The 13,831-nt window shown below is 51.2% G+C and overlaps 2 protein-coding genes across 2 annotated transcripts in view; both read left to right on the forward strand.

The window, feature by feature from the left end:
• The window catches only part of IFNLR1 (interferon lambda receptor 1), a 29,029-nt gene extending 19,787 nt beyond the window's left edge, over nt 1–9,242 (forward strand). The window contains exons 5-8 of the mRNA XM_045982088.1: nt 1,583–1,725; nt 3,205–3,364; nt 3,917–4,050; nt 5,128–9,242. Of these exons, the coding sequence (XP_045838044.1) occupies nt 1,583–1,725; nt 3,205–3,364; nt 3,917–4,050; nt 5,128–5,925 (1,235 nt within the window). The 3' untranslated portion in view covers nt 5,926–9,242. The remainder of the gene's footprint in view (nt 1–1,582; nt 1,726–3,204; nt 3,365–3,916; nt 4,051–5,127) is intronic.
• Nucleotides 9,243–9,349: 107 nt separating this feature from the next.
• Nucleotides 9,350–13,831, forward strand: part of IL22RA1 (interleukin 22 receptor subunit alpha 1) — a 30,416-nt gene continuing 25,934 nt past the window's right edge. The window contains exons 1-2 of the mRNA XM_045980817.1: nt 9,350–9,434; nt 9,526–10,007. Coding sequence (XP_045836773.1) covers nt 9,969–10,007 — 39 coding nt within the window. The 5' untranslated portion in view covers nt 9,350–9,434; nt 9,526–9,968. The remainder of the gene's footprint in view (nt 9,435–9,525; nt 10,008–13,831) is intronic.

Genomic DNA, 13,831 nt, shown 5'->3' on the forward strand with positions numbered 1-13,831 from the left:
TCTAATCCTAATGACAAACTTGTGGGGTTCCTTTTCATCAACCCATTTAAAAAAAAAAATAAAGCACGATTCACAAAAGCTAAGGAACTTGCCAGGATACACAGCTAATGAGGGGTAGAGATGGAATGAGAATCTGGATCTTTCTAATCTTGATCATGGTACTGGACCAGACCAAGAGTGAGGTGTGGTAGTAAGAAGGAGAAGAGAAATATTCAGACAATAGCCTCTCGAAGCTGAGATCTGCAACTTGCTGCCCAGTCTTCTCAAAATATGTGAGAGCAGAATATGGCTTGGAGAGAGAGAGAGGAGAAAGGGCTTGAATGAAAGGTAGCAGGGAGGGATAGTAGAAAGGAAGAACTAACCTGCATACAAGAAGCTGGCTGGGTAGATGGATAAGAAGGGGAGAAGGGAGGGGGTGCAGGAGGTTACAGCAGAGACGGGGAAGGAAGAAGGCTGCCTGGAAAGACACAGGCTAACTGGAAAGGAAGCACATGTGGATGGGAAGACTGAGGACAGGAAGGAAAGGCAGATGGATGGATCCATGGGTAGATAGAAGGATGGGAAGAGGGAAGAGGTGGAAAGACAGGAGGAAAGGGGGAGGCAAAGGAAGAAGGAAGGGAAGAAGGACAAGAAGGAATGATGTTTGGAAAGTAAGGAAGAATGGGTGGGTAGGGAGGAAGGAGGGCAGGGAAGTAGCGGGCTGGCTAGCCTAAAGGCAGGAAGACAGTCTAAAGGAACAGGAAGAAAGAAAGGAGTGTTGGTTGGAAAGAAAGGAAGGATGGGCACGCAGGCAGCCAGGCAGGCTAGAAGAGCAAAGGACGAACCGGTAATTGGGGGGACAGGGAGAAGCGATCAGGGTGAAAGGAAAGATACAGCGAGGAGGTTACTTTTTTATTATTATTAATTGTGTGTTTGCCTCCTCCTCCTCCCTGAAGCTCTCCTGACTCTCCCACAGCACGTCCCCAAGCCGGAATGAGCCTTCCTGACTTTCGCCACCCTCGGCTGGGGCCCTGGTCATTTACTCTCTTGAGTGTTGATAGTTGCGTATTTCATTGCCCCATAATTTCCTCCAACTCCTGGAGGTCAAGATCCCGGTTCCCTCCAGCTTCCTGTTCAGGACTTAATATATTATCAGTGTCCCCGGACTCTGACCTACAGAACTGGGAAGTCACACATGTGTGTTGTTTTAAGCCACCCTGTTTGTGGTGATGTGTCAGCAGCCGTAGGAAGTGCCAGGGGACAGGATTCTGACAGACCCATGTGGTATGTGCAGGCACCCAGGTGCAGGGGGGCAGCAGGAGGAAAGGCAGGTGAGCTGTGAGCCTGGCCTGTTCATTTCACAGTTTGCCCTTCCGAATGTTGAGAATAGTGCTGTCTCCCTCCCAGGGTCACTGCAAAGCTGAAATAAAATGACTTTAAGGCTCTTGAGGCATAGTAGGTGCTTAACAAACACCAGAGCCACTTTGCCTTTTCGGGAGTGTTCTCTGAGTTGGGGGGTGGAGGCAGGGGGCAGGGTGGGAGGGCAGGCCTGCCTGGAGGCAGAGGGGATGGATGTTGACAGGTCCTGTTCCGTTTCTGCCAGTGGAGCCAGCCCCACCCACCCTGGTAGTCACTCGGACAGAGGAGGTCCTGAGCATCAATGCCACTTACGAGCTGCCCCACTGCATGCCCCAACCGGATCTGAAGTATGAGGTGGATTTCTGGAAGGAGGGAATCAAGAACAAGGTAAGAAGCCCCTTTCCTGCGCCCCAGGCTGGACCCGCCCCCACTGCCCCACCAAACCCCAGTGCCTCTCACCCTGCCTGCCTACTTTTTGCACACCTCCTCCAGGAAGCCCTCCCCACATACCTCTCACTCCTGGCAGTCACCCCTGACTCTGTAGTGAGGCCCTGATTGGCCTGTGCACCGCCCCTCCTGCCACCACCCTTCTCCACCTAAGAAGTCAAGTATAAGATGTCCTGCCCGTGCACATTATAGGTAGTAACAGCACACCCGTTTTCTATCCAATATATATTTTTAAAATTATGAAACCCTTTTTGTCCAATGAAAGCTGATTGAAGTATGATAGGCCCTAGGAGGCCTGCTTGCCAAGCCACTGGTTTCATTACCAACAAAAAAATCAGAAAACACAGATACATTCTTGGAAGGAACCTAAAAGTGCCCAGAGACTACCACAAATATCCAGCTTCAGACTTATTTCTCATGTACGCACGTGTGTGTGTCTGTACACATTGCTTGATGGCAGGGGTTGGCAAACGTCTTCCGTAAAGGGTCAGATAGCAAATATTTTCTTACTTTGAGGGTCACGTGGTCTGTCCAGCTAGTGGACTCTGCCTCTAACACAGAAAAGCAGCCACAGACAACGGGTCGATAAATGGGCATAGTTGTGTTCCAGGGAAATGCGATGTGTGGGAAAAAAAAGATGGCAGGCCAGATTTGACCCATGGGCTGTAGTTTACTGACCCCTTTTCTTATTCCTTCTTTCTTTCACGGAACCCACCAACATTCACACTCCTGACCACTTGCTCATGTATTCTGGACTCTAGATCTTCCGACACGGTCCCTGTCTCCAGGACCCTTGGTAAAAATATAGTGGGAGCCATGGGTGTCATGTTAAATGTTCCTCATTAAATTACGTAAAAGAAACAAGTTCATTTAATTTTAATAATATATTTCATCTCATCCAATAAAACATTATCGTTTCAACATGTAAATAATATAAAAGTTCCTGGCAGGTTTCGCATCCATTTTGCACAGAGTCTTTGAAAGCCGATGTGGATTTTACATTCAGAGCTCATTTCAGTTTGGACCAGGGGCTGCTGGACTGGGCAGAGCAGCCCTGGAGTTTTCTGGGTCCGTAATGACTGAATGATGCTCCCTACTCCCCAGATACATTGGGAGGCCCTGAGGGCGGGAAGCCTGAGGAATCTGGCCTCCAAAATGCGGACCTGCAGGCACGGGGCGGGGGGGGGGGGGGTGGGCAGGGGGCGCCCACACGGGTGACCCTGAGGGACAGCGCTGTTCTGAGTGCGCACCTTCTCTACTTGAAGACTCAGTGGAGAAGGCACCAGCTAACGTTGCCTCCTCGTGCTTAGACTGTAATGCAGGGAAAGAAGAGGCAGGGATCCTGGGTTGTATCCTCCCACCCCACCCTGTCCTGTCCCCACAGCGGGTCTGCCCACACCCTGCCATCTCTCCAAACAGACACGATTTCCAGTCACCCCCCGTGGCCGGCCAGTGCAAATCCCCCTGCAGCCGGCCGCCAGCGGCCACTACTGCCTCAGCGCCAGGACCATCTACACCTTTGGTGATCCTAAATACAGCGAGTTCTCCAAGCCCACCTGCTTCTTCCTGGACGCCCCTGGTGAGTGCCGAGTGATACAGAGGTGAGGACTTCCCCGCCCCCCCCCCACATATTATCTCCATCCTGTGGTGGTTAAGAGCGTTAAGTCCGGAAATAGACTCCCCTCAATTAGAATCCCAGCTCCACTGCACTCACTGTGTGTCTTTGAGTAGCTTACATCACCTCTCTGAATCTTGGTTTCCATAGTCTGTAGGATGGGTTTACTCTTATGAGAATTACACGGGATAATGCATGTGAAGCCCGCAGCACACATACAGTTAGAGATGGGAGCCATGGTCATTGTTTCTGTAGTTCTTTTTTTTTTTTTTTTAATGATTTATCTATTTATTTGAGAGGGAGAGAGAACGCGTGCGTGCGCACACACGTGCAGAAACTGGCGGGGGGAGAACAGGGGGAGAGAATCTTTTAAGCAGACTCCCTCCTGAGCGCAATCCCATGAGATGATCCTCTGAGATGGTCACTACCTGAGCTGAAACCAAGAGTCAGATGCTCAACCGACTGAGCCACCCAGGCGCCCCCATGTTTCTGTAGTTCTTATTTTTCCTCACTTAGGAGCCAGCTGGGCATTCCTGGTGCTGCTACCACTTCTGCTTTCCCTGCTGTTGGTCATTGCCATAAGCTTTGTGATCTGGAAGAGCTTCAGAGAAAACCCCTGGTTTCAGCGGACAAAGATGCCATGGGCCCTGGTATGGCAAGGCTGGGCGTGTGCAACAGAGGGGGAGGGGTGTTGAAGAATAAGGAAATGGGGCTGCACTTAAAGACATGAGTCAGATAGAGTATCAGTTAGTCCAGACTGCAAAAAGCTCCTATCTTCACGTCTAAATTTCCACCATTAGTAATTCATTCCTTTGGCAACAAATTCAAATGGCAAATATACCTGGGAGGGAGACGTGCCTTAAGTCCCCATATGAAATCCTCTCTGCTATGGATTTGTCAAGTGCTGAGAGCAGAACCCCCCAGCCTTGGGACTCAGGAGGGATGCCCAGAAGGGGGAGGGAGAGAGGGTGGTGCCAAAAGGGGAAATCTTAGAAGGACCCCAGCACTTAGTTCACAGTTTAACCAAGGGTGAGTCTTGCCCAGGCTGACCCTGGAATCTCCTCACTTGTCTGCTGAGTCACTCCCTTAGAAGATGGGGCAGGGGGAAGCCTGAGTGGTCAGATGGGGTCTGACTTGTTCGAATGAGGGTTTGGTGAGGCTGGCTAGGCTGTAGGGGCAGCTCAGTGGGCCCTCGGGTCAGGATGGCTTTGAGGATGGATTTTGGGTACCTGCTGCCCAGAAGTGTTTTCGAAGTCCCTAGCTCTGGGATCTGCAGGGAAATCCCATCTGAACTACAAGCTGTGTGTTAGACATTTCTGTGCTCTGCCACACCCCTCCACCTGCTCATTACATAGAAAGTCACCACTCAGCCTCCAGCAGCCAGCACCTGCCCAAGGGGGCTTCCTCTGGCCTCTGGTGTCCACTGCGCCCGTGCACGTGGCTGGCCGGGGAACCAACATCACTGTCACCCTTCCCACCCCTCACCCGATGGTGCCCTGAGGTCCACGGGTTGCACTGGCTTCCAGCTGCTCTTGGGGGAACTTGCCTGGTGACAGCCTCTCTTGGTGGCTCTCCCCCAGTCCTAGAGAATTTTCCCTTACTGGTGTTTCCTGGGATCACTTCCCAAAAGAACCACATTTGACTCCTTGTCTCGGGGTCTGTTGTCAGGAGAACCGCTGCTTCAGGAAAGCCTGATTTTCTGTTCTTTTCTCCCCTCCCCAAATCAGGACTTTTCTGGATACAGGTACCCTGTGGCAACCCTTCATCCCAGTGGTCCTGAGCCCCTGGATACCTTGATCCTCTGTCCCCAAAAGGAACTGACCAGAAGGGTCTGGCCAAGCCCCGGAGTCAGGACCCCAGCCACCATCCAGGCAGGACCAGAGAAGAACAGTGCTGAGGAGGAGGACGATGAGGAGGACGCAGACGACAATGTCAGCTTTCAGCCCTACCTTGAACCGCCCTCCTTCCTAGGGCAGGAGCACCAGATCCTGGGAAACTCTGAGACAGGGGACACCTGGAGCCCTCCCGTCCAGGTCGAAGGCTGGTCTGCTATCGATGCTTCAGACAGAAGCTGGGCCAGCACGGGGGGCTCCTCCCCCTGGGATGAGTCTGAGTCCTCTTGCTGTTTGGCCAAGAAGACGCCAGGCCAAGGGCCAGGTGGGGATGGGTGTCAGGAGCCTCTCCCACTGCCTGAATTCTCCAAGGACTTGAGTTTCCTGGAAGATCCCCAGAAAGACGACCTCTCCTCCTGGACCAGCTGGGGCTCTTTATCACCAGGGCTGGACCTGCTCCCTGGGGAGCCCCCAGTTTCTCTCCGCACACTGACCTTTTGCTGGGACAGCAACCCTGAAGAGGAAGAGGAGGAGGAGGAGGATGAAGAAGAAAGTGAAGACGGAGGAGGAAGAGGAGGGGGAGGATGGAGGGAATCAGAAATTGAGGATGACTGTCCTGGCAGCTGGGGGGCCGGGAGCCTACAGAAGACTGAGGTCAGAGGTCAGTCCCTGGGACATTACATGGCCAGGTGAGCCATTCCCCAGCTCCGCCCCCCACCAAGTCCGGTGCCACTGAGCTTTCCTAGGACCGAGACACCACTGAGACTTGAGAGTCTGGGAGCATCACCGCTGAAGACGTGGAGGGCTCTTGAAGCATTTCGGAAAGCCCAGGGTTGTTGTCCATTGCCTTGAGCAGAAAAAAGCCACCGCATCGTCTTTGACTCACCAGCTTTGGGCTGAGCTGCGGGAGGGGTGGAGACAGGGATGGACTGAGGTCAGAGGTTGGTTGGATGTTCTTATCACCCCCACTGCCTTTGGAGTGACAGGCCAGTTAGAAGACTCATCTCTGAATAGCATGAAACTGGTGAAGTCAGGTCACAGTGGACACCAGAGGCTGTCCTGACACCACATGGGGCCATCTGGATCTGGGGGGAGGGAATTGGGAGCACATCTTTATCACTGTCACATCTTTCTCTGGCACCTGCCGAGCTCCCCCACCTACAGGTCTCAGCCTCCTGGTTCATGAATCGTCTTGGGTGGGCCCTAGTAAAGAAAGATCGAGTAAGCAGGGGATGTTGGAGAGGAAGAGAGAAGGTAGTCATTATTCAAATCCCAGCCTCTGACTCATGGAATTACATACCTTTTATGATCAGATGACCTGGATTCAAATTCCGGCTCTGCCATTTACCAGTCATGGGACCTTGGGTAAGCCACCTTCCTTCACTCTACCTGGGTTTTCTCACCTGCTGCTGAGGGTCCTAAGAGAGAGACGTGTAGTGTGGTGCCTGGCACATCACTGGTACTCTCTGCATGGTGGCTGGTAGGCTTCTCCATCCTCCCAGGCTCTGAGAAGACTCCTTGGCACCTCCCACCTGTGACCCCTAAACTCTGAGCAACTAACACTCACCTTTTAGTGGGTCTCACCTCCGATCTACCTCCTGCCTTCTACCCTAACTTCCTCTCTCCTCTTGGTCAGGAAACTGCACTCTTAGAAGCTAGAGCCCAGCAAAGAGGGACCCTGACCCTTCTCCCCTTCCCCGGAAAAGAAGGAACCAAATGACCCACCTTCCAGGGGTCTACTTTGTTGGGACTGGGGTCGCAACCCCACAGAGAATTGGACTCCTGGGCTGTGATCCCTGTCTTTGACAGCACTTTAGACCGACTCCTTAATTATAAAGAAATCCCATTTTCCCTTCTAGTTGTAGAAGTTGCTAGAAGATTCTAGAAGATGCTAGAAGAATCCAGCATCTTCTAGCAGCGGGTATGTTAAAAAGTGAGGGAGAAGCAGTAAAGCATCCCCCAAACTGAAAGGGCACTTCAAGACCAGGAGATGAAGAAGGCTGCTGCATAGAGTTTATGCACAGTTTTATTTCAGGGTAACTCACTGACGGGGGGATTGGGTGGAGGGTAATCCATGCAGAGGCATAGTTATTCTGTGCAAAATCCAGGCCTCGGGCTGCAGGTATGACAGAGCCGGGGGACATTCAGAAGGGCATTGTGGGAGCAGAGGGTTTGCACGCACAGAGGGCTGGAGCACACCTCCTTGACAGCTAACTTATCATTAGATCCTCTGGCACCACCTGTACGTCAGGAAGGGGAAAGTCTATGTTATCTCTAAAAGATTCATGGGAGGCCAAAACAAGCCTCCCACCCTCATCCCGGCCCTGTGAGCATTTCTAAGGTGTGTATATGAATCTCTAAGAGCCCAGAACACATAGCCTCAAGAGAGGTCATGGAGCGAACATGAACAAGATGGAGAGCCAAAGATGGAATCAGTATGGTCAGCGCCCCTACAAGGGGACTCTCCTTACCCGGGGGCTAGTGCTGGGTGTTCTCGAGCCACTGCCTTGGGAACCCATTTCCACCAGCATATGGGCAAGCAGAGCTGAGTCTGTATCCACAGGAACCAAGATTTTTGTCATTTTGTGACTGGGCTCTGAACCATCATGGTTCTGTGACCTGGGCCCTGCCATTTAACTGCCAGGACTTACATTTCTCCATTTCTGAAGAAAGCATCTTCGTAGCCATTTTCCCCACGGAGCTGTGTTGTTTTGAAGGCAATATGAAGGTTGACCGTTAAATGAAAGATCTAGAAAAGGGCATCTGCTCCAGGGCTTCTCTCCAGGTCCTGGGTTTCATGGAAGGCGTCCCAGTCGCGGGGGAACCATGGGCCATAGTATCCCCCACTTCAAGCAGAGCGGCCTCCCTGAGCCCACGGCGTTCCATGTGAGGGTGTTTAGGGGGTTCCATGGCTCAAGAAGTCAGCAAACCACTTTTTTTTTTTTAAGATTTTATGTATTTATTTGAAAGAAAGAGCGCAAGTGAGGTGAGGGGCAGAGGGAGAAGCAGACTCCCCATTGAGCAGGGAGCCCGATGTGGGACTCGATGCCGGGACTCCAAGGTCATGACCTGAGCCGAAGGCAGCTACTTTACAGCCGAGCCACCCAGGTGCCCAGCAAACCACTTTTTTAATTGAATACCTGTCTTTCGTTTCAAACAAATGTCAACTCACTATGCAAGTTCATAAGGGTGAGATGTCTGGTCTCTGGCCAGCTGGGCCAACCCATGTGCCCTTGGCATGTCAACAAAGTGCGGGGATCCTCAGCAAGGATTTCCAGGCGCACAAAGCTGGCAAGAGGCCTTCACCATGGCTGGGACTCACACATCCATGCACACACACGCACACAGGCAGACACACACGTGTGTATGTCCGCAGGAGCTGAGGTTTATCCGCGTCCCTAAGCACAGAGAAGAGGAAGGGCTTCTGGGACCCAGATGAGCTGCTACATGGAAGTAATTTCAAAAAACTACAAGGTCTCATCACTATTGTCTTAGGCCTCTGTGAAGGAACCACTTTATCTCTTTTCTTAAACCTTGTTATTTTTATTTTAAATCTTGTTATTTTTTTAAGCATTGCTTTCAAAATTTCATTTCTGAGAGAGGTTGAGTTTCTCAGTAATTCTCAATGCCAGCTCTTTTATCATCATTAAGTCATTAACAAAAAGCCATGGGAAACATTAGGAAATAGCACAATGTTCAATGTCATAATTTGTCAGGTGCGCTCAGCCCTTAACAGTTTACAGACCCCTCTCCTGCACCCAGTCGGGGATGCCTAGCATGAGCTCTGGGACCAGCTGGAAGGATGGGTGGGGGATACTCTTGGCTAAAGCCATACTGTGATTCTTTAGTGCACTGAAATTATGCACTGTTCTTAGGTATTTATATCCATGTCTAATTTTGTTCTGTGTTGATAGCGTATTTAAATAATTTCCTAATGGTCTTGGGCATTTACCCTAAACTGTTCTAAATAAAAAGCTCTATTTTTAGAGAAAATGGCAGGATTGCATGGAGAGATGTGTGTGGTCTTATTTCTTGAAAGCTCCTCCCCATTCATCTAACTCTTAGACCACAAGGGTCTTGCCTTGTGTCCTCAGCCACAGACCCAGAGACCGGGATATGGACGTATAAAGCAGTGCTGGGATTCCAGAAAGCACCAACAGGGGAGTGGGAAGCCAGGCAGGAAGGGAAGGCAGCCTGTCCAGGTACGTAATCAAACATATCACTGCTTTGGGCAACTGGGGCTCAGTCCCCGCCTAAAGCAGGGCTTTAGGGGTTCACTGTGGAACTCTCCAGATTTGTTTGTCCAGGAGCAGGAGCTGGGGAATGTATCCCCCAACCCGTCAGTCCTATGCAGAGGGCCACTCCCCACTGCGAGACCTCGAACTGTGCTGTTGGAATCCATGGAGCTGAGTGTGTGAGAAAGATGAGTACCACGAGGTTGGGGGAAGAACACCCAGGTCACCAGCTACAGTGAGGCCCATGCTGTGCCCACGACCCTGGCATCTCACCCTATTGCAACGATGGTCTGGGGAAGGATACAGAACATCTTCTGCGGCCAGCCTGGCAAACCTGAACTCATTCCAGTAGATCTCTGCTGAGAAGAAGCTCCCGGATTCCAGCGACTCTCCCAGGACCTCCTGGTAACTGACCAGCATGGTGCGTGTAGATCACCATCATCTACAGGGGCCAGGGCTGGTGCTAGACCCAAGCTGACCCTATCCAACAAGTCCCTCTCCATGGAATTCAGAAGTCTTGGCTGCCTGGATCTACAACAGGTAAGTCCCAGCCTGCTGTGGCCCCATTTCCCTCTCTGAGAAGCAGGAGAGCACAGCGTGCAGAAGAAACAAGAACGAGGCAGCCAGAGGGACTGCCGAGATGAGAAGTGATAAACCCTGGATCCCGTCCATTCCTGAGGCCCAGCTGCCGCCCTGTCCCCGGCTTCCCAGCACCATAGTTTTAAATCAGCTCCCTGGGCTGCCTGTTCCTTGTAACCGAATATTCCTGCCAACTCACAAAGAGACCAGACCGTGCATGTTACAGCTCGTGATCAGGTCGGAGCATCTGACCCTTGAATGGATGTGTGGTTCTTTCCAGAACGCAGGGCAGAAGTTCCTTTCCAAGTGATCCCCAGTCACCTCCCAGCCGGCCCTCCCATGCCAGGTCGCCTTTGGAAGGACTCTTGGACTGTTTGCTGCCTACCTGGCAGCCAGTGGTGGGTTAGCAGGGCTGCTGGATCACAGGGGTTCCTGGAGCTGGGAGAGGGGAGGGTTAGGGTAGCAGGTGTTCCTGAGAACTCCTTGAGGGAATTCCTGAGAATTCCCTTGAGGGAAGTGACGGTTTTCTTCCTGGCACTAGCACCTGCCATGGGGGTGGGGGACTTGGTGTTGAATAAATTAATGAAGGAATGAACAAGTGAATTGACCTATGAATGGGAGTCAGTAGGGGCTGGCTGTGGCTCAGTTCCATAGAAGGTAGCCAGAGCTTTGCATAGTAGATGACACCGTCCCACATCTTAAATTCTTGTGGCAAGTGAATAACTGCCCTCCCTCAGCCCAGCTTCTGCTCCAAGGGAAGGGGAGCAGGGGATGGATGCTGCTCAGTGAGTGAAATGGTGAGGAAGGGAGCAGACACGGGAGACAACACAATACTTTCACCCCCTAATTAAAACTTCTTATTTCCCATCATCTGGGACCTGATCGATGGCTATTTGCTTACAGCTTCCTTGGGTTCATTCACTGTGTGCACCAAGTAGGGTTAACGGGATGAGAGTTTGGTGGGGGGGGGGGGGGGCGTTAAAAAAAAAAAAAAAAGACTTTAAATGAGTGAGTCAGATCCTCAAGTCCATTATTCAAGAGATGCTGCTTGGTGCCTGGACCCATTCCAGCCCAGGCAGCCCCACCTCTTGGCATGTGATGATACAGAACGCAGAGATCTGACAGCTTTTTATAAATTATCAAGAGAATTTTTTTTACCCCCCCCCATTGCCTCTCTAAGTGGAGGAGGAGGACGAGGCGGGGATCTCAAGGTAAGACCATCTCGGGGTACCCTGCCGTGGTGGGAAAAATCACCAGCAGGTGTGGGAGGCTCCTGTCCAGGGGTCGATGCCTCCAGGGCAAGTCCTATCCATTCTGGCAAAGCAAAGCCCACCCCACAGAAAGCCTCAGCTTCTCTGGGCACTATGGAGACATCTCAGCAGCCAGATTCCACCAGGGGCTCAGACTCCCAGCACCCCAATTCCTATCTCTGAGCTCCAGGCCCTGTCGTGGAATACCCCCTGTCCCACTCCAGGCACAATGCCTAATCTGTAGGATCAATGCCCTCGCTTCTCCCATCCCTTGGAATTTGGCCTCAGAAACTACAGAAAACTCAGACTCCTAAGAGAATATTTATCACTCCCCCCAACCCCATGCCCAGACCCCCAGGAGTCCAGGTTGTTGCAAAGGTTTTTAAAGGCCCTCCCTTGGTCTTTGGTACCTCATTTTGCGCAAGAGACTCCCGTGAGAGTGCCTCCTCAGAGACTGTCCAGAGACACAGGCATGTTCAATCCTCCCAACAACACTGAAGAGTAAAGACTTCCGCTTCCCTTTTGCAGATGAGAAACCTGGGGGTCAGAGATTAAGCTACCTGCACACCTCGGGTTCAGTGGCAGAGCGGGGATTCGAACCCAGGTCTGTGTGCCCAGAGCCCATGTTCTATTCACTTCCTGGCTCCCGGGGCACACAGAAAGCTGGACACCCAATTCTAGCATGAGACACAGATCTCCTTAACGTTTTGATGAAGAAGCATGTTCTTCTAAGCATGTAATAAGCTTCAGGAATTCCTCACTCTGAGAGCAAGCTGAAATGATAAGCAGAGTCAATAAAGACTGAGATGAATTTGTGTTTGTGTCACTGACAGTGGCCATGAAGGGAATTCTGGGATGTCAAGGGAGGTTTCCAATCCCAAAGTGACCACTCAAACTCCAAGGACCCTTAGAGGATTTCTAGACCCAGCCTCCTTTACAAACAAAGAAACTGAAGCCCAGAGAGGAGATGAAACCCACCAAGGTCACCTGGAGTCAGGTGCAGGCTGGGGAGCAGACCCAGGCTCCCGACCTGGAACACTAAGTCAATGTCCCTGATTGACACAGCGCAGGCTTGGGGCAGGACTCGAGTGAGTCTGATTCTCCAGCTCTTCTCTAAGAAGAGGCCTGGGGCTGCCAGGGCTTAGTCCCTTGCTCTCGCCATCTTTGAACCATCAGGGACCCCTTTCAGGCTCTCTCCCTGCTGAGTCAGCAATGAGGGACATTCTCCCCTCCCCCAGCGCACACCCCACTGCCCTCTGGTGTTCTTGCTAGTGCAAAACAGGTTCTGACATCCCTGGGTATTGAAGGAAGGGACAGAAGCAAGTCACATTCCCGAGTACTTGTGATTTTAGGATGAGCTTTGTCCACAGTTTAGGGGTGTCCACCACCAGTACTGGCCGGCTCCCCCCAGCATAGTCATCCATTCAGCAAGTATGATCGGGCACTTGCTTTCTGCCAGCTCACGGTAGATGCTGAGATATCAAGGAGAGCAAGTCACACCTTTTGTCCCCATAGTCAGCAACAAGGAAAACAAACACAATGTGTGATACACATGAGGATGGGTGAGATTCAGGAAGCCAGTGGAGGACAGAGCTGGGGCTCCTAACCCAACCTAAGGAGAGGCTCACACCAGGACGTCTTCCTGGAGGAAGTGAGTTTGAGAAGAGGTCTGAAGAATAAAGAGGAATTAGGTAGGGAAAGGGGGGTGGAAAGGGGATTCCAGGCAACAGTACAGTTTGGACAAAGGCTCACAGTCAAGATGATGCAAAGTGCATTGGAGAAATTTATCAGAAAGCAAACAAATGCATTCTTCTGGCAATCTGAAACAGAGAGAACGAGCAGGGTGAATCTGCTGTTGTACAAGTCAATTCAATGTTGAAAAACTGCTCTACATTCAGCCACCTGTAGGGTACTGAGAAATACAAGGGGTGCTCTTTGCACTCAGAATGTTTTCTCCCTCCCTGGGGAGACAAGAACCATTGCATTTTAAAGACCAGAGAATGGAGTCATTATGGAACATCTAGCAGTGGTCACAGCCATTCACTGAATAGTCCCAACAACCAAGAGAAGCCCATCGTAAGGTCAACCACACTACCATACTGAGCGCTATCTCTTTAATCAAAAGAATTTACCCCCTTATATGTGCCCCCACTGCTGCTCTGGTTTTCCTGTTTGGAGGTAGTTACATAAAAGGGGGCTAGACTCTTCACGCAACCAGTTAGGGTTAGGGCTAGGGTTAAGGGTTAGGGTTAAGGTTGAGGATTAGGGTTAGGGTTAGGGTTGGGTTAGGTTTAGGGTTTCCAGATAAGGTTGGGGTTGGGTTTAAGGGTTAAGGTTAGTGTTGAGGTTAGGGTTAGTGTCAAGAATGAGGATTAGGGTTAGGAGTTTTCATGATGGTGCAGATGTCTCAGCTTGCCTTCTCTTTGAGTCTGTCCTTTTTAGTTTTCAACTGGGTTAGGGTTCGGTTTAGTGTTAGGGGTCAGGGTTATGATTGGGGTTAGTTTTATGGGTACAGTTTTGGGTTGGGTTATGTTT

This window comes from Meles meles, chromosome 1 (assembly GCF_922984935.1).
Source record: "Meles meles chromosome 1, mMelMel3.1 paternal haplotype, whole genome shotgun sequence".
Classification (NCBI taxonomy): Eukaryota; Metazoa; Chordata; class Mammalia; order Carnivora; family Mustelidae; genus Meles; species Meles meles.